Below are 17,142 nucleotides of genomic sequence, written 5' to 3'. Positions count from 1 at the left end.
TTCTCAATCTTTTCCCCAAGAGGTGAAAAAACTATTTATTCTACGATCGTTCGCATAAAAAGTGAATGTCATCACCGTTAAAAAAATAATGTAATTAAAGTTTGATTTATCCTTATCTCTCGAATGTTAACGCTCTGATTGTTTACAGTGTTGTTTATAGGTTTTAAAGTAAAATTAAATCCATAAATCCTGGTTATGTAAATTATACGTATGTATAATAAAATTTGCAAAAAGAAACCGAAAAATGCCTACGTTTGGTGAAAATATTATAATAGCATGATTATGTAAAAATATGGCTAATTAAATGCAACTGGCTTAGGCGATCGTTTTATTTTGTAAAATTGTGTGTCGATTGCTATTTTATGCTTTTGCTGTGTCACCGAATCTTTTAATATTTGCTTAATGTCAATATACCATCATTTCTTTATTGAAAATACAATATATACATTTTTAATAAAATAATATTTTTTCAGAAAAATTTTGTCAAATTTTTGCACTTTTTTTAAAGTGATTCTCCAGTTGACACTAATATGTTAACTATACTCTATTTGCGTTAATACAGTCAGTTCGAGAACTATCCATTTCATCATTATTCATCATTTAGAAAGAGATGGCAAGTTCGGTTTTGCGGCCCCTACTATTAGATCTAAAGCACACTATACGGATATATGTTCGATGTACTTATCATTACTCCAGCTTATTTTTTTAACACGTTTAAAGAAAAAAAATATATAATAGTTTTTAATCCTTAACAATCAACTACTATATCCTACGGAAGAACTCCTGTGGGTATTCTTACATAATTGCTTAGTAGAAAGTGACTGTCGAACAAATGTGCATAGCCTAACAAAAAACACGAAAGAAATCACTATTTCAGAACACCCAAAAATTTGACTAGCATCTGAACCACGGGATACCAACCTATTGGTCGCGATCCTAAATGGGGTCACGAAGAGTATTCTGTGATTTTAAAATAATGATATAAATCAGTGTCTTAAAGTTTGAATAGCATCATGATTTTTAATTTAATAACCGGATATAAACTGATATTTACGAAAAGTTATGTCGCCGTGAATTTGGAAATCCCTTGCCATGGAAAGAAAAATAAAATATTCAAAAGATTATCTGAAATATGAATATGACACTACTTACTAGATGGAATGGTATAGTAACAATTTGTTTTTTTTTGCAAGGTTGTTCTAAGTACTGAGTCTATTAAACCTTCAAAACTCTTACGTCACTTCAATACGAAGCATTCGGAACATTATAAAAAAGATTTGAATTTTTTCGTTGCCATGAAACAGCTTGCGAAGGTCAGATACTTTATCACACAGAATGTTATCACCAAGAAAGCACAGCATTAGTGCAAGAATCACGTGTAGTAGCATTTAAAATCAGGGACGTCATTTCATATTTTTACAGGGAGGGATGGGGGCTAAAATTGGCCTGTTAGTGGTCGTCTTTTTAATATTTCTATTTCATCAAGATAGTATTTCATTAAATGGCATGCATTTTTTGGGCCAATTCAATGGGATCTCTATTTAGAATCCACGTCAAAAGCAATAAAATCGTGCCGTCACCTTCGCAATAGAAACGCTTGGTTATCTAGCGTTTATATTAAGACTTTTTATATCAATATTATAATAAATTTTGACCAATAGGAGTACCCAAAAGACATTTATCCCTTCTCAGAAGACAAAAATCCACGTCAAAAACAATAAAATCGTGCTGTCGCCGTCACAGTGGAAACGCTCGGTTATCTAGAGTTCATATTAGGACTATTTATAACAATATTACGACTTATAATAAGTGAGAAACGATTAATGAAGCACATGTAAAAATAATTGCTTTTGCACATGTGATAATTGCTTTTGCGCCCTCCTATTGACCAAAATTCGGTTTGAATAATCTTCGACCAATACATTTATATCAGAAGTCCGTAATAATATCAGTAAGGATAGCTATCATATTTTTAAGACATAGTGTAATATCCAAGTGCAGACTAACTATGCAGCAATATGCGATATGAAAAGGTTGAAATTATATAATTTTACTAGCACCTGCCAGACAAATTATGTTTTTACAAAAATATATATCTACCAGTGAAAATGTATTCAAATATGATTTCACTGAAAAGACATAAATTAAAAAATATTTTCGGGATAGATTCGAGACTGTTCTTTTTTAATTTTTCTTTAGGGGTAACCCGATAATTTCTGGTTTAGAATCAAGTTTAAAAGAAGAATTCAATTGCTTGTTCGGACGAGGGGATTTCAACTAATTTTTTAATTTATCAGTACTAATATATAGAAAAACATGAAAGCTTACTTACCTATTGTCAGTACTTGGAGGTTCTTACTTCTGACTTCAAACGATTTGAAAATATTCTCAAAATCAACGTCTCTGATTGGGTTCTGGATCATTTTTCAAGTACAATCGCAAAGTAATCTTCAATGTTACCGGAAAAACTCAAAAATAACTACAAATGAGGAATTTCAATTTAAATACAAAGACCAGCAGTTCTTGGTGCAAAAGCAAATACCTACATTATATCCTGGATGGATCATAGTTCAAAAGTTTTTAATTCCTTTTCCTTCGTAGTATTTCATGGAACATATGTTTATTAGTGTGGTCACAAAACTTCAAATACCTAATCGCTGCTATTTAAAAACATATCTGTAGAGCCAAAGTAGAGCTGAACATAAAAAATTGGTAGCATCAGGTTTATCCTTTCGTTAGTTATACTGAATATAATTTTAATATATAATTTTACAATTTCTAGCTTCAAGTTGTCTTATTTACAGCAATATTCTATGAATTATTTCTCAAAAAATGCCCAATCAAGAATTTTTATTTCCCGAATTTATTTTTAAATAATTTACAACAACTGCATTTTTAATAATGCTGCGTAATAAAAGGTGACTTTGTGTCAGATTTTGAAAATATGCATACTTTTATTAGAGGTCAGAAGTATTTGAATGGCAAAAAATTTCTTACGATCTTCTCAACTGATATAATTGGCCTTATCTTTGCTTTGGTAATTTTAAAACTATATTAATACACAATCGAAGAAACGATAAACGCCATTAAAAAAATTGTAATCACTTTTAAATATTCTACCGTACATAATGATTTTTTCATTTTTACAAAAGAATGTATTTAAATTTGAAAAATACTATTAAACATAATTTTAGACGTGAAAACCAGATGAATCACAATTAGCCAACATGTCAAAAGTGATTTGAATTTCAGTGACGTGTGAGACGAAGAATGTTTGATTATTGCTGAAGGGATATTGAAGATTTTACAGACAATAAGGATCACTGTAGAGTACATCAGTAGAATAGATGTTATACTATGGACAGCCGAAGGGGCTTTAAAATTTTTTGTTGAAATAATTAGAAAATATTGAATCAGAACTAAGCTCGAAATTTCAACTGGCAATTTAAAAAAAACAATCAAGCAAAGAGAATATATAATTGTTATTAATTAAATATTTGCAAAAACCTGAATTTTTAACTAAACAAAAGAATAATGACTTTTTTAGTTTTTCTTTCAAGGCAGAAAAAGACAGAATAATAAATTCTTCTCAGGCTATTTAATAACTATGTATTCTATGGACTCTTGTAACATTAAAATCTACATAGTCCACCGAAGAAATCTGACATTTAACATTAGTTTAACAATTTAAAAATATATTTCTTTTAGTCTATTCGTTGTCTTTTTACATTTAACATAATAATAGAAAAAATAATTTAAAATACTTTAAAAATAATTAACGGGAAAGAGAACAAGCAACTTACAGTGCTTGCTTGATGCCCTGTTGTCGATTAAGTCAGCATCGACACAAAACGATAAAACTTTTCCACGGCTGAAATCTTCCAAAAACGAAAAATAATGGCCGATTTGCTTTTTAAAAATTTATTTAAAAACTTAAAGCGCCGGAATCTGATTAAACACGCTTTTTGGGGACTCAGTCTTACAGCCGGACACTTGTTAACACGCTTTTATGAAACTCGATCTTTAACAAAATCGTAGCGACATCTTTGAATATTTTAGGGCAGCAAAATGGATTAATTATATTTTAGATAGTATATTATTCTAACAGATGTCGTTATTATAATTTTTTCTATACAAAATTAAATAATTAAAAAACAATTGAGATTTTGTTAAAAAAATCTCGATTATTTTACTAATTATTTTAACTCTCGATATCAAGATTCACCACTTGACTAAGCTGACCACGAAAAGTTAGAGACCAGAGAGACTCACTATTTCCATACCTGCATTTGTTGATGATTGTGTCTAGCTTATTGTAAGGTATTGCGCCAAATACTTTAATGTTGTATGGACGATAAATAAAAATATAAAATAAATTAGTAATTTTAGTATTAAAATTCGCAAGAGGTTAAAAAACAACACATTTAAAAAGGTTTTAAGGCAAACTTTTATTAGTCTTGTTATTGTCACGCAGTCGACTTACAAACGTCTATGGGTATAGTGACCGGCTGCCCGTTCTCCGCGGCTTCGGCAAGCTCTTTGACCACTAGACGCGAGCGCTTGCTCGGCCCCACTTCTGTGATGTTGTGCTTTTTCAACATGTGATCTTTGAATTTGTCTCCTCGGGAAAATTTAGCGGGACACTCTTTGCAAGCGTACGGTTTTTCGCCCGTGTGAATTCTGCAACGTTAATGATAATTAAATTAACGCGCTTAATCATGCTGTCATCGCACCTTATATTTTACCTAATGTGTAGCTTTAGGGACGCTTTTCCGGCAAACGCTGATTTACAACCATCGTGCGGACAGTGAAATGGCTTTTCTCCTGTGTGTTTACGTACATGTCTAGCTAGATCCACTTTTCCCATCGTCTTGTACTCGCAAAATGTACATTGATGTCTGAAAAAGATAATATGCATGAAATACTTGAATATCAAACATAAAAACGTAACTGAATTAGAAGAAGTAAAATATTTTTTTTAAATAAATAAAACTATTAATTTCAAAAATAAATTATTATTATTATAACAAATAAGACATATATAACAATAAAAACAGCGAAAAAGGGGGGAACAGTACTCGAAAACAAAAAATAATATCGCCCTGTGTGCTTACACATACTTGTACCGCCCCTCAGAGCGACCGACCGATCGCAGTGTAGAAATTAATGTTTTTGCACTCACAAATGTAATCAATAAAACGTATTATGCTACTGTGGTGTACTGTAAATGCCTCCAGTATTTATAATACATAATAGTAAACATAGGCAACTGACCGTTTAAAATTTCTATTTTGTATTCCATGGACGAGCATGTGTTGTTTGAGATTAACGTCTGATATGAACATGGATGCGCAAATTTCGCAAAAAAATCTCTTGTCTCCCGTGTGGCGAGCGATGTGTTCCTTCAGATAAGACTTTGTGTTGAATCGTTTTTCGCAAACGGTGCAGCCGTACGGTTTCACAGTAGAATGCACCACGGAGTGCCTCTTTAAATACGCGAGACAGCTGAATGATTTACCGCATTCGGAGCAAACCTGAAAAATATATGAACAATGTCATTTAAAAAATAAGCGAAGTCGTCGATTGATCGGTCACCTGTCTGTCGTCGTTGTGCATCAGCTGCCGGTGCATCCGCATGTTAGAATTGGAGACGAACCTCTTGGAACAGACGTCGCACTGATATGGCCTCTCGCCCGAATGCGTTCTCATGTGTATCTTTAAAACCCATCTGTTTTGACATCTGAGACCGCAAGTTTTGCAAGCGAACGCGTCGAGTTTATCGGGCGCCGCTTCGATTTCAGTTTTTTTCAAATCACCAGAGTCCGAGTCGCTCAGATCTACGTTGTTTAAATTAAATTCGTTGTTGATCGGTTTGTCCTCCCCTACCTCCTCCCGCGCGGAAGCGACGTATCGCTTGAGGAGCTCGTCTGAGGCCTCGCATTTTCTTTTGAATTCGGTCGAAGCGTTCAACTCTCTGGTGCAACTCCCGCAGATTGATTCGGGAAGCGAGGCGTCGTAATCGATCATTATATTCGTACAATAAAAAATTTGCTCATCGATTCGCTTAGGTCGGAATATCGACACTAACTCCGAATTTTCAGTCAAGCAAATGCGGCACACGCTGTTCGATTTGGATTTATCGTATGTGTTTAAAGTCATAATGTTCGATTTTGATTTTGATACGATTTTTCGATTGTTTACAATAAGATGACAACAAGCGACGCTCAACTGTCAGCGTAGTTATGTTCTTAAACCTTAACAGTATATTTATTGACCATACTTTCTTACAGCAGAAATAATAAACGATAACTGATAAATAGGTATTTATTTTTTTATTATAATTGATAAATAACATTAAAGATAATTTTACTATTCTTTTAGTGTTTGTTATAAGTAGTATTAATGATGCAAATTAGTAACGCGATATTTTTTATTTCGATCTTTTCAACCTTAAATTAAATCAATAGTGGCAGATAAAATAATATCAGTTAAGCTATCTTATGCTTTATGAGTTATAACTTGCTTATAATTTGACAATACGAGTTTATACATTTGAAATACATTGGGCAGGGGTGCCAAAAAATTTAGAAAGTGGCAGATGTGGTTTTAAAAATTCCATTCCGGAAATTATGCCATTGAATATCTACGTAAAGGCGAGTTGTTAGTGAAAATATTAGCTATCGTCAAATCAGGTCCGAAAATCGATATAGAAGCTAGCAGAAAAGCTCAATGTGTCGCCTACATCAGTTCACAGACATTTAAAAAGTTAGAAAATGTGTTAATTTTCAGAATATGGGTATCTCATATTTGTCTGAAGAATATTTTATACAGCGAATCTCAATATGTCAATAAAAAATGACTATAAGAGAAAGATTTATTTTTAAGTCGAATTGTTACTGAAGATGAGAAGTGGAATCTTTACTTTTACACGCTACGTAAAAGGCAACCGGAATACATCCCAATAGTTTGATTTTTAAATATCTAAATAATTTGAGTTACGTGTTAATAAGGTGTTCTAATTATAGATGCAATGTTTTGTATGATATTCTGCATATTTTTTTTGAAAATAAAATTGAATTTAACGATGCTGCTACCGTGTAACCATAAATAAAAAATATAATAAATTACATAGTCAATATTTGTAATCGCGACAGGCTGTCAACTCGTTACTTCGAGACGACGCGAGCGCTTTAGCGACATCCCTAGCGATTCGATAAATGTCAAAATGGGAAGCGATACGTCAAGGTTCAAAGGGTTAGAAATAAACGAAAAAGCGATAGAAATCACCGACTTCTGGGGCCACTATCGCGCCACCATTCACGACAGCGCGTCCTTCTTCAATCTCAAAGGATACGGCTCCATTTCTGTCTTTAAGAGCGACTCTACCAAAGCGAACTCCCTCCGTCCACTCGACAAATGCTCCAACGTGAGTCCGTCCCCTCTATCTTTCATATCGCGCGATAACGCAGTCCGTCCTTTGCAGAACTTGATGAAATACCGCCACCCGCACATCGTTCGCTACCTGTGGCACTGGCAAAGCAGAGGAACGTCTTATCTCGCCACCGAACCGGTTCAGCCTTTGTCTCAAGTGTTGTCTTCGCAGGACTCGCTTCAAATCTGCGTCGGCCTTCACCAGGTGGTTCAGGCGTTGGACTTCTTGCACGGAAAGGTGAACACATAAATATTTTTTTGCCTTGTTTTAAATATAAATCAGTCACTTTGAACCTACCGATTTTAGGCGGCTCAATCGCACAACAACATTAGCGTTAGTTCGATTTACGTAATGCCGGATGGATCATGGCGACTGGGCGGAATGGAATTCCTCAAACCGTTCTCCGAAATGACTTTGTCTTATTTGAAACAAATCAAAACGCACAGGTGTGTATATGTCGAAGCGTCGTATTATAGCGTATAAATCGTATTTGAATCTATTCCGATCGTCAGATACGATTCGGCCGTCGATCCCGACGAAGAATCTTCAGACAGCTTCGCCAAAGTGGACCAATATGCGTTTTGCATTCTAGTCGAAGACGCGTTCAAAGGACGAAACGACGGTACAAATCGCTCGCTTGTCATCGCTCCGATCGCATTGATTAAATCTATTGTTTTCAGCAGACGATGTACCTCATCTGAAAAAGTTCAAACAGTATTGTAAAATGGAGCTGCAAAACAGCACGGCGAGTCTGAGGCCTTCTTTCGCCACCCTCCTCCGTCACGACTTCTTCAACCACCAGTTCATATCCGTCCACAAGTTCCTGTCTTCGCTTCCGATCAAGTCCGAATCGGAGAAGAAGAATTTTTTCTCTTCCCTCCTCAACGAACTGAGCGAGTTTAACGAAGAGACCGTCGCCAGACAACTGGGAGGGTCTCTGCTATCTAGGCTCGTATTGCTGAACACTACGGCCAGAGAGAAACTGTTGCCGTACGTTTTGACCCCCAAAGGTGCGTCGGTCTCCGACTCGACTCTAGTGACGGTCGTAATATATATATTTTTCTCATTTCACAGACAATAAATCTCCGAGTAATCGGGGACTGTTTACATTGAGCGTATTTAAACATCACATAACTCCGCAACTTCTGCGAATGTTCAGAGTTCGAGACACTCAGGTAAAATACATAGTTCAAATACTTACTTAATACAAACAATAACGAGGCAGAAGCGGACTATTGGGTCTGGAAAATTTATCGCTCGAAATTGCACGCCAGCAATTAATAGTCAAATGATCGCATGAACAATTTATTTCCTACAAATGATCGCTAGCATATTTTACCTTCTAGAAACAATGAACGTTTCGAACATTCGTGTACCGAATCATCGGCACTAAATAAATACAGTCACTGATATTGACTAATGGAATTATAAGTCAATTATTTGATACATTTCAACTGGACTTGTTAATAAAATTATATTCATAATATTGAAAATATAACTTCACTGTAAAAGATACGAAATGTCCATTTTTTGTTCAAACCCAAACCTAACCTTATGAAATCTGCGTAGCGAAAATTTTCTTACAAAATATAAAAATATTAGGTTATTCGGAAATGAATGTCGATTTTTGTATTGGTCTGTTTAGATGACTAATCGCACTCTGCCTGTCGTTGTGTCAACACGAGTCTTTTTTTGTTTCATCGAAATTTGGTACATCCATTTTAATAAAAAAATTAAAAATAAAAACCACCGATTCGTCGCAGTTCCCACTGCGACGGCGACGGCAAGATTTTAGTGCTTTTGACGTGAATTTTTGACTTCTGAGAAGTGATAATTGTTTTTTGCGCTTTTTTATTAGTCAAAATTTGGTTTAGTGTACTTCATCCAATCCTTAATCATTAGAAGTCAGAAGTTAAAAAAACATTTTGTAATTTCAACTTATAAATTTTTTTTCAAAAGTAAATCACCTGAAGTGAATTTAATTTAAATTTACTTGTAAATTCCGAAACGCAAAACATATGTTAGATGACTATGAATATGTATATAATAAATGCTTAATCTAGTTTATACAATAATATATCTATATAAAACCATTATATTCAATTTAAAACGACCAATAAATTTAATCTGACAATAAAATATGTGTGCAATCATTTGTAGGCTATAAATTGTTTATGTGATCAATTAACGTGGTGGAAAACTGTTAGCGATTAATTGCTGGTGGAGAATTACGGGCGGTAAATTTTCCTAGACTCATGTACTATTTCATATTATCTACTAAATATCTAGTTAAAATATGGTAGCGACGATTAAAAAATCGGCAGACTTGACAATGCTGTAATTTCTATAACTTCGAAATCTTACACTTGAATCGTTTAAAATGTAAAAAAACGATTCTCAAATAAAAATACAATTTTATGTGGTAAACAGTCGAAAGGAATACTGACCTGAATTTTGTTTTTTGTAGGTACGATTACTACTTTTAAAATATTTTTCCGACTACATGGGAACGTTTACCGAGCAAGAACTCACTGCGCACATCTTACCGGAGGTATCCGTCCGTTTGTCTTTTTTATTCAATAAACATTTTTATCCCGAGAGTATTAAATAATATATTATTTATAATTACAGCTTCTCCTCGGCATCAAAGATACAGATGACACCCTAGTGTCTATGACTCTGTATTGCCTGGCTGATTTGATACCCATTCTAGGAGCTTCTACAGTGATCGGTGCTAAACGATCTAAAATATTCACAGACGGGAGACCGATGATTCATTCCAAACTAGACGATTCGTTAGTTCCCGATATACGTAGAAAAAAATTAACAAACGTCGATGCGGTAAACCAAAATCGTCGAAACGAAATTGTCGGCGTGTTCGTCGACAAGGATAAAAGAGTCGATTCTCAGAACGCTGTTGTAGAATCTATATCTCGAGACGTCTCCTTTGGAAGCAGAGAGTCGATGGAGATCGGTAACAATCCTTGTCTTCACGAAAGACCATCGCCCGACGGCGGCGAAGACTTGAACGACGAAATCGTTCAAAACGTGGACGACAGCGACGACAACTGGAGCGATTGGGAAGACGAGAACAGACACGCCCCGAAAGTTCGCGAAGAGAGCGTGGATCCGAAGGAATATTCTGAATCCTTCGAAAATATAAAACCGATTGAAATCGAGACGAGCAAAGAAACGGAAGGTTTAGATAACGGCGGTTATAAGCAAAACGACAGATCCTTTTTGCAGGATGCAGCTTTCGCGGCAAAATCTAAAAAGATCGCAGACATCTCCGAGCTGGACATAAAGAACCAAAAGTCGAACTCGACGAACGGCGTCGGGAGTAACAAAAAAGAAGAGTTTGATTTCTTCACCGATATGGTACCGGTCATCGAAAAGGCCAGCACGCTTTTAATACTGGAATCTCTAAACTCAAAAAGCGTAAAGTCTAGTCTGGCCGTGGACGAGAGCGGCGTCGCCGGAACCGGCGGGAGCACATGGGGGGACGTCGACTGGGACGAAGACTGATACCGTGAGCTGTTTTCCGAGGAAAAAGCCGGTTCGCCATCGCTGCGGTGCGAAACGGGTTCGAATCGCATAGCAAACATGGAATATATCGTTCGGTTTATATTATTGTCCGTCGGAGCGATATGGTTCATTCAGATACTGTGGAACGCCACGACAGTAAATTAAAGTTGCGTCTTTTAAAACTGTCAAAATGCATCATTCTACGCTTATGACCTCAAACGTCAATATAAAATCCAACAGTTAGTATTAAACAATTAATTCCATTATCGATTGTCGATAATAAACGACTGTTAAATCTTGATTAATATTATTGTATAATAAATATATTGTTATAAATTTACATTTTATTAATTTAATATATATGCTATATTTGCAAATCTGTTGCTTGTCTTACTATTTGTAAATTAAAAAAAATATTTATTAAACGTTTTTATGTACAATTTCAAAGTTTGAATTTTTTATTTTGTAATTACTTAATTGAGACTACTGTATGCTATTTTTTTTAAAGAGTCATATAAATGCAGAATTCACACGATCGCTGAGAATAAAGCGAATAAAACAATATTAATTTTAAAAATAAATCACGTTTATCTACAACAATAGCGAATGGGACGAGAAAAAAATAATCTTGGGGCAGAGATTTAAGGGCATTCAATGATCATGATGTGATGAATGATGTTTTTGTGCGCCAGCTGTTGATAATAAATACACAGCAGATAATATTTTTTTGCGTTAAAGTGTTGATTAAAAATTCGTAAGACTCGGCAATGATGAAATTTCTATGGAATAAATAATCTCTGCTTAGCAGGGACGTCATTGGGAGGGGGTGGGTGGCATTGGAAATTTTGGAAAACCGATTCGTTTGTCAGGGGAAAACAAACGGAAGAACAAATTCAGACAGACGTCACATATTGCTCCATAGTTTGTCTGCACTTCGATATTACATATGTTTCAAAATTATGATAGCTATCCTTACTGATATTAATACGGACTTCTGATATGATAGAACTGGTTAAAGTGTATTAAAATCGAATTTTGCTCAATAGAAGGGTGCAAAAACAATTATCCCTTCCCAGAAGTCAAAAATTCACGTCAAAAGCAATAAAATTGTGTCAGCAATTTTATTTCTTTTGACGTGGATTTTTGACTTCTAAGAAGAGAAAATTGTTTTTTGCGCTCTCCTTTTAGTTAAAATTCTGTTTAGCTATGCTTCAATAAATTATAGCTTATTTTAATTTGTAATATTGTTATAAAAAGTCTTAATATGAACGATAGAAAACCAAACGTTTCATTTAATGAATTACTATGAATCTTAATAAAGTGGAAATATTATAAAACGACCACTGACTGGGCAACTTATGAAAGAATCTAAAATGCCAAACCAAAATTCTCGGGTTATCATTAAAAAAAACATCCATTTCGAATCTATTCCTTAAATATATTTTTAAATATGTTATACTAGGGAAATTATATGGTAGATATATGTATGTATATTTTTAACAGCTAAAATATAATTTATCTAACAGGTGCTAATAAAATTATATGATTTCAACTTTTTCATACATAGAAATATATACATTTACATACTTATCATTATTTATTTACATGATATTACTAGTTTTACAAAGTTTGGATTTGAAGAGCAAATGGAGGTTTCGCAATAGATAAATTTATTGTATTTCATAGACATTTTAGAGTAGTATATCATTTCACTAATGCCTATCAGTTAAATTCTATTTTTGCTAGTAGAAATATATCTATTGATGAAAATGTCTTTGGTTTTTATTAATGAAAATATTATTTTAGCTTTTTCCAGGATGGGGGGGAGAAGTGGCAAAAGTTGGCCAGGCAGTACTCATTTTTTTAATATTTCGATTTCATTAAAATTTATAGTATTTCATTAAATGACATGCATTTTTTGGCCTAATTCAAGGGGTGGGGCAAATGACTTCACCTGCCCTCCCCCAAAACGACGTCCTTGTCATTGGAATAAAAAAACATCTGGCTTTGTGCACGGACAATTAATCCTATTTGGTTGTTTTCATTAGTTTACAGCTCAGGAATACTGTAGTATTTTGCACTATTAATGATGCTCTAGTCCTTAGAATACTAGAAGCTGACTCTATTATATGGATTAAAGGCGTTATTGAGTCAATTTAGTGAATTGAGGCTAGAAAAAGTGCAGCGTGAATTCCTTCTTGATATTTATACTTGAAGGAGTACAGGTACTCTCAGTTCCTATTTCTCAGTACTTTTGGGAGCGTTGGGATACGTTTCGTTGTCAACTCGCAAAAGTGTTTATATAATTAAACACTTTTGGAAATTGCTCAAAGGCATAGTAGAAAACCCTTTAGTGCTCGAACAGTTCCAAATATGGGCTCCGGAAGATGGTTATAGTTCTCGGTCGATTGCCTATAAAGTCTAGGACTGGAACACTTGCCAATCTGTGCATCGAGATATTGATATTTTTTCGTGCACATATGAGGATTTGGTTTAGTTCGTATGGGACACCTGTTAAGGTGATTTGTGTCTGTTCTTTTATCTTGTTTTCGTGTTTTTAGTTATACGTGTATATGCACGTGTGTATGCGTATATGTATTTGTATTTTTTATTTTTATTTTTTTTAGATTAAATTAAGACCATCGTGGCCTAGGAGGTTACCCCAATGCGCCACGATGGTCGAAGACAAATTTTAAATTTATAAAACATAAAAAAACGTATATATACATAAATAGAACAATACTTAAAAATTAAAATAAACATAAAAAAAATTATAAAATATCAAAATTAAATGATAAAAACTGGATCAGATCCTCGTAGCTAACATGTATGTATGCAAATTCAAAGTAAACTTTAAAAAAGTATTTTTCTTTAAAATTTAGCTTTAGCATTTATTTACTTATTTTACGATTTTTGCATAAATATGCATCTATTCAACATTTGCCACAATTTTTTTCAAAATACGTGCTTCTATTAAACACTATTTCAGATTTCCTTCCTTATATTTACTACATGTTTTTAAATTGTACATTAGCTTTATTTGAAAAAGCCACAAAATACGCATACTAAAAATATATGTGAGTCGATTTTAATATATTTAACAAGTGAATGATTTTTGACTAATGCAATTTTTATAATCGCACACATAATTATTAATATGTATATTAAAATAATATGAAATAAATAGAGTGGGGTGGCGATTTTTCGGTGCAGCAACACAGCGTGACTCGTGTTCTCTCTTTCGAGTCCAGCCTTCGGAGCGCCGGTAGTTGCGCCCATCGGCTGCAATCGCTTCGCCATGGTAAGTCTTCGGATACTTCTTCGGGGAATCGCGTTCCCTGTTTTAACTTACGATCCGCCACCCTGCGTTCGCAATCGCGGGATGGGAGCGGATTACGGTCTTGGCTTTTCGAGGTTATATTCCGTTTGCTCGTGATGAACATTTTGACACATGCGCGTCATATGATTCGGGGCGGGGGCGACGCCAGAAGGAGTCCGGTCGTGTTCTACGGCCGGCTCCCGGTCGGCGCCGCTTTCCAATCCGTCAACTTTGATTTTGACGTGTCTCTGATAACTTAACAGTTCGAAACAGTTTGTCGCGATTTTACGCCGGTCGCTCACGCGAATCTTTTCGTTTCCAGGGTTTCGTCAAAGTAGTGAAGAACAAGCAGTACTTCAAAAGGTACCAAGTCAAGTTCAAGAGGCGTCGCGAGGGTAAGACCGATTACTATGCCCGCAAGAGGCTCACCGTTCAGGACAAGAACAAATACAACACCCCCAAGTACAGAATGATCGTTAGGCTGTCCAACAAGGACATCACCTGCCAGATCGCTTTCTCGCGCATCAACGGCGACAGAATCATCTGCGCCGCTTATTCGCACGAGCTCCCCAACTTCGGTATCTCGGTGAGTTTTCAGTCCAATCGCTTCATGCCATATGCTATCGCGCTTTAACAATCTCGATTCTTAGGTCGGTCTGACGAACTACGCCGCCGCGTATTGCACCGGTCTGCTGCTGGCTCGCAGATTGCTCTCTAAGTTGAAGCTGGACAAGCTCTACCCCGGAACCGAAGAAGTCACCGGCGGCGAATACAACGTCGAAGGAGTCGAGAACGGTCCCGGAGCTTTCAGGTGTCACTTGGACGTCGGCCTGGCTAGGACCACCACCGGCGCTCGCGTCTTCGGAGCCCTGAAAGGCGCCGCGGACGGCGGCCTCAACATCCCCCACTCTACCAAGCGCTTCCCCGGATACGACTCCGAAGGCAAGAGCTTCGACGCCGACGTCCACAGGTAAACATTTTTCGAACTGACCATTTTTACCCTCGCTCCATTCATCCTCCGAACGTGAATGAGAATGACTCTTTCGGACAGCAATATCGGAGCTATATAAAATAGGCGGGTTTTGGTTGTGAGAGCGATTTCGATTTTGATCGCTCGAACCGCTCGTCGATACAAATCTCGCATAAAGTATGCACTCAATAAACGTCAATCTAACGTGTCTCGCTACCGTTTCAGATCCCACATCTTCGGAATGCACGTGGCAGATTACATGAAGTCCCTCGAAGCCGACGACGAAGAAGCTTTCAAGAAACAATTTAGCAAATATATCAAATTCGGCGTCATCTCTGACTCGGTAATTATGTAATTTTTTTTATAATAAGTCCATGAAAATTGCTGTCAACGACGTCTAGTGTCTTGCAGTGTCGAACGTGGACCACAGTATATCGCGATTACGCCTACTGTCCACTAACTTAGTGAGATAGTATAGTTTTTATTGTGAACATTGTCTTTTCACATTTAGCTTCTTACCATCCGATCCGCTGACTGTTAACTTCCGTTATAGATAGAAGAGATGTACAAGAAAGCCCACGCTTCCATCCGCGAAGACCCCGCCCGTAAAAAGAAGGAGAAGACGACTCCCGAAGGTACCAAACAGAAGAGGTGGAACAAGAAGAAGTACACCCTGGCGCAACGCAAGAACCGCGTCGCACAGAAGAAGGCTGCGTTCCTCAAGGCTCTGCAAGCCGTGCCTGCCGACGCTTAAATCTGTATCTACACTATTACATTCGTTGGCTGACTAAATTTGTTTTATTTTATTTCTTACCCCTAAATATAACAATAAATTATTTTATAACAAATCTTATTTTATTGTAAGTTATAATTCTTTAGTCAATTATTTGATTCAGTTCTTAACGAGAGAAAATTAAAGATATCTTTTACGAGCTAAGACTATCTGATGTTATATTAATATGGTTGGATGGAGATAATATGCTAATATTTTCTAAGTGAGTAAGAAGTTTTTTGTAAATTGCGCCGTTGTATTATTAATATGCCCTCTGTGAGATCTAATGTTACCAAAAATGGTTCTATCTTATTTTATAAATTGGTATATAATTTAATACCCGTTCTTGTTCAATTATATAACTGTTCAGCGCTATCCATACAAATTAAGAATCCTAAATATCCTGTTTTTATTCTACTAGAAACTACTCTCGCCATTATGGTCGTTAAGTTATATTCAATAAAGCTGAATCTAAATGGTTTGCTTTACATGGAGGTTTCTATAAGTTCAACTGCTTTATATTTCTTGAATTTAAAATATCCAATAAATTATTATTGCACTATGAATGTTATTTTTACAAAATTCTACTGCGTCTGCTACATTATTGCTAAGAAGTTGAGTAGCAAATTTCACTTTCATTTTTGGTTGTGAAAGTGAATGTGTTTTTGCGAAAAAACTGTAATTTGTTGGCAAAATGCAAGTTTTCTTCCTCCTGTAATTGCTGAAGTTGTATTATAAAATTCCATTCAATATTATTACCCAAATTATCCCTAAATATTTGTTTGGATTTCAACGAATTCCTAATTAATTTAAACACGTGACACGGATCTAAAAAAAACTGCTACGGTTTTTTGTGCGCATGGATGGAGAAAAATAGTTTTTATATCATGATATTGTAAATTACAGCCCAAATTTTTAATTATAGAAAAGTTAGCAAGACAACCGTCAACATTATAAAAACCACAAGTATATTGCATTCGTGTACTTTTTTAAAACATAATTGTAATAAATTAGCCTTTTGTGTGCCTGATATCCCATCTAATAAAAAATATACTACCGTTTATGCACACAATAATAAAACTAGTGCTTCATTTGCAACTGATAGGCAGTCGCCGTCGATGCCT

General features: G+C 35.4%; 3 protein-coding genes across 5 annotated transcripts; 2 read left to right on the top strand and 1 right to left on the bottom strand.

Moving 5' to 3' along the window:
* Nucleotides 1-1,175: 1,175 nt before the first annotated feature.
* LOC148229039 (uncharacterized) lies at nt 1,176-6,244 on the bottom strand. Of its 2 annotated transcripts, none has more exons than XM_088198210.1 (6): nt 5,596-6,244; nt 5,275-5,534; nt 4,746-4,898; nt 4,484-4,680; nt 2,547-2,695; nt 1,176-2,479 (listed from the first exon to the last, which is right to left on the bottom strand). In XM_088198210.1, exons 1-5 carry the CDS (start codon nt 6,157-6,159, stop codon nt 2,661-2,663), a joined length of 1,209 nt encoding a protein of 402 aa, XP_088054336.1. In that variant the 5' UTR covers nt 6,160-6,244; the 3' UTR covers nt 1,176-2,479; nt 2,547-2,660. The 2 variants fall into 2 exon arrangements, with proteins under 2 accessions (XP_088054336.1, XP_088054337.1); XM_088198211.1 differs by having other exon boundaries at nt 2,423-2,468.
* A 945-nt stretch (nt 6,245-7,189) lies between these two features.
* On the top strand, nt 7,190-11,404 carry LOC148229038 (protein-associating with the carboxyl-terminal domain of ezrin). Of its 2 annotated transcripts, none has more exons than XM_088198204.1 (8): nt 7,190-7,426; nt 7,484-7,669; nt 7,739-7,878; nt 7,945-8,054; nt 8,116-8,442; nt 8,507-8,607; nt 9,900-9,983; nt 10,064-11,404. In XM_088198204.1, the coding sequence occupies exons 1-8, from the start codon at nt 7,226-7,228 to the stop codon at nt 10,955-10,957; spliced, it is 2,043 nt and encodes a 680-aa protein (XP_088054330.1). In that variant the 5' UTR covers nt 7,190-7,225; the 3' UTR covers nt 10,958-11,404. The 2 variants fall into 2 exon arrangements, with proteins under 2 accessions (XP_088054330.1, XP_088054328.1); XM_088198202.1 differs by having other exon boundaries at nt 8,113-8,442.
* Nucleotides 11,405-14,195: 2,791 nt separating this feature from the next.
* RpL5 (ribosomal protein L5) lies at nt 14,196-16,038 on the top strand. Its single transcript, XM_088198205.1, has 5 exons — nt 14,196-14,258; nt 14,599-14,862; nt 14,927-15,246; nt 15,472-15,589; nt 15,800-16,038. Exons 1-5 carry the CDS (start codon nt 14,256-14,258, stop codon nt 15,998-16,000), a joined length of 906 nt encoding a protein of 301 aa, XP_088054331.1. The 5' UTR covers nt 14,196-14,255; the 3' UTR covers nt 16,001-16,038.
* The last annotated feature ends 1,104 nt before the right edge of the window (nt 16,039-17,142 follow it).

The sequence above is a fragment of the Plectrocnemia conspersa genome, unplaced genomic scaffold, assembly GCF_051122295.1.
Source record: "Plectrocnemia conspersa isolate PC_06_02 unplaced genomic scaffold, ASM5112229v1 ptg000011l, whole genome shotgun sequence".
NCBI lineage: Eukaryota > Metazoa > Arthropoda > Insecta > Trichoptera > Polycentropodidae > Plectrocnemia > Plectrocnemia conspersa.
The sequence above is the reverse complement of the archived record's forward strand: the minus strand, read 5'-3'. Positions and strand labels throughout refer to the sequence as shown.

Excerpts from the sequence above, each read along its gene's own strand:
- LOC148229038 (XM_088198202.1), top strand. The coding sequence starts at position 7,226 with ATGGGAAGCGATACGTCAAGGTTCAAAGGGTTAGAAATAAACGAAAAA. Across the intron at positions 8,055-8,112 it reads GTTCAAAGGACGAAACGACG|CAGACGATGTACCTCATCTG; the intron begins GTACAAATCGCT and ends TATTGTTTTCAG. Across the intron at positions 8,608-9,899 it reads TCAGAGTTCGAGACACTCAG|GTACGATTACTACTTTTAAA; the intron begins GTAAAATACATA and ends TGTTTTTTGTAG.
- RpL5 (XM_088198205.1), top strand. Across the intron at positions 15,247-15,471 it reads TTCGACGCCGACGTCCACAG|ATCCCACATCTTCGGAATGC; the intron begins GTAAACATTTTT and ends CTACCGTTTCAG. Across the intron at positions 15,590-15,799 it reads TCGGCGTCATCTCTGACTCG|ATAGAAGAGATGTACAAGAA; the intron begins GTAATTATGTAA and ends CTTCCGTTATAG.
- LOC148229039 (XM_088198210.1), bottom strand. The coding sequence starts at position 6,159 with ATGACTTTAAACACATACGATAAATCCAAATCGAACAGCGTGTGCCGC. Across the intron at positions 5,535-5,595 it reads TGCACAACGACGACAGACAG|GTTTGCTCCGAATGCGGTAA; the intron begins GTGACCGATCAA and ends TATATTTTTCAG. Across the intron at positions 4,681-4,745 it reads TCCCTAAAGCTACACATTAG|AATTCACACGGGCGAAAAAC; the intron begins GTAAAATATAAG and ends TTAACGTTGCAG.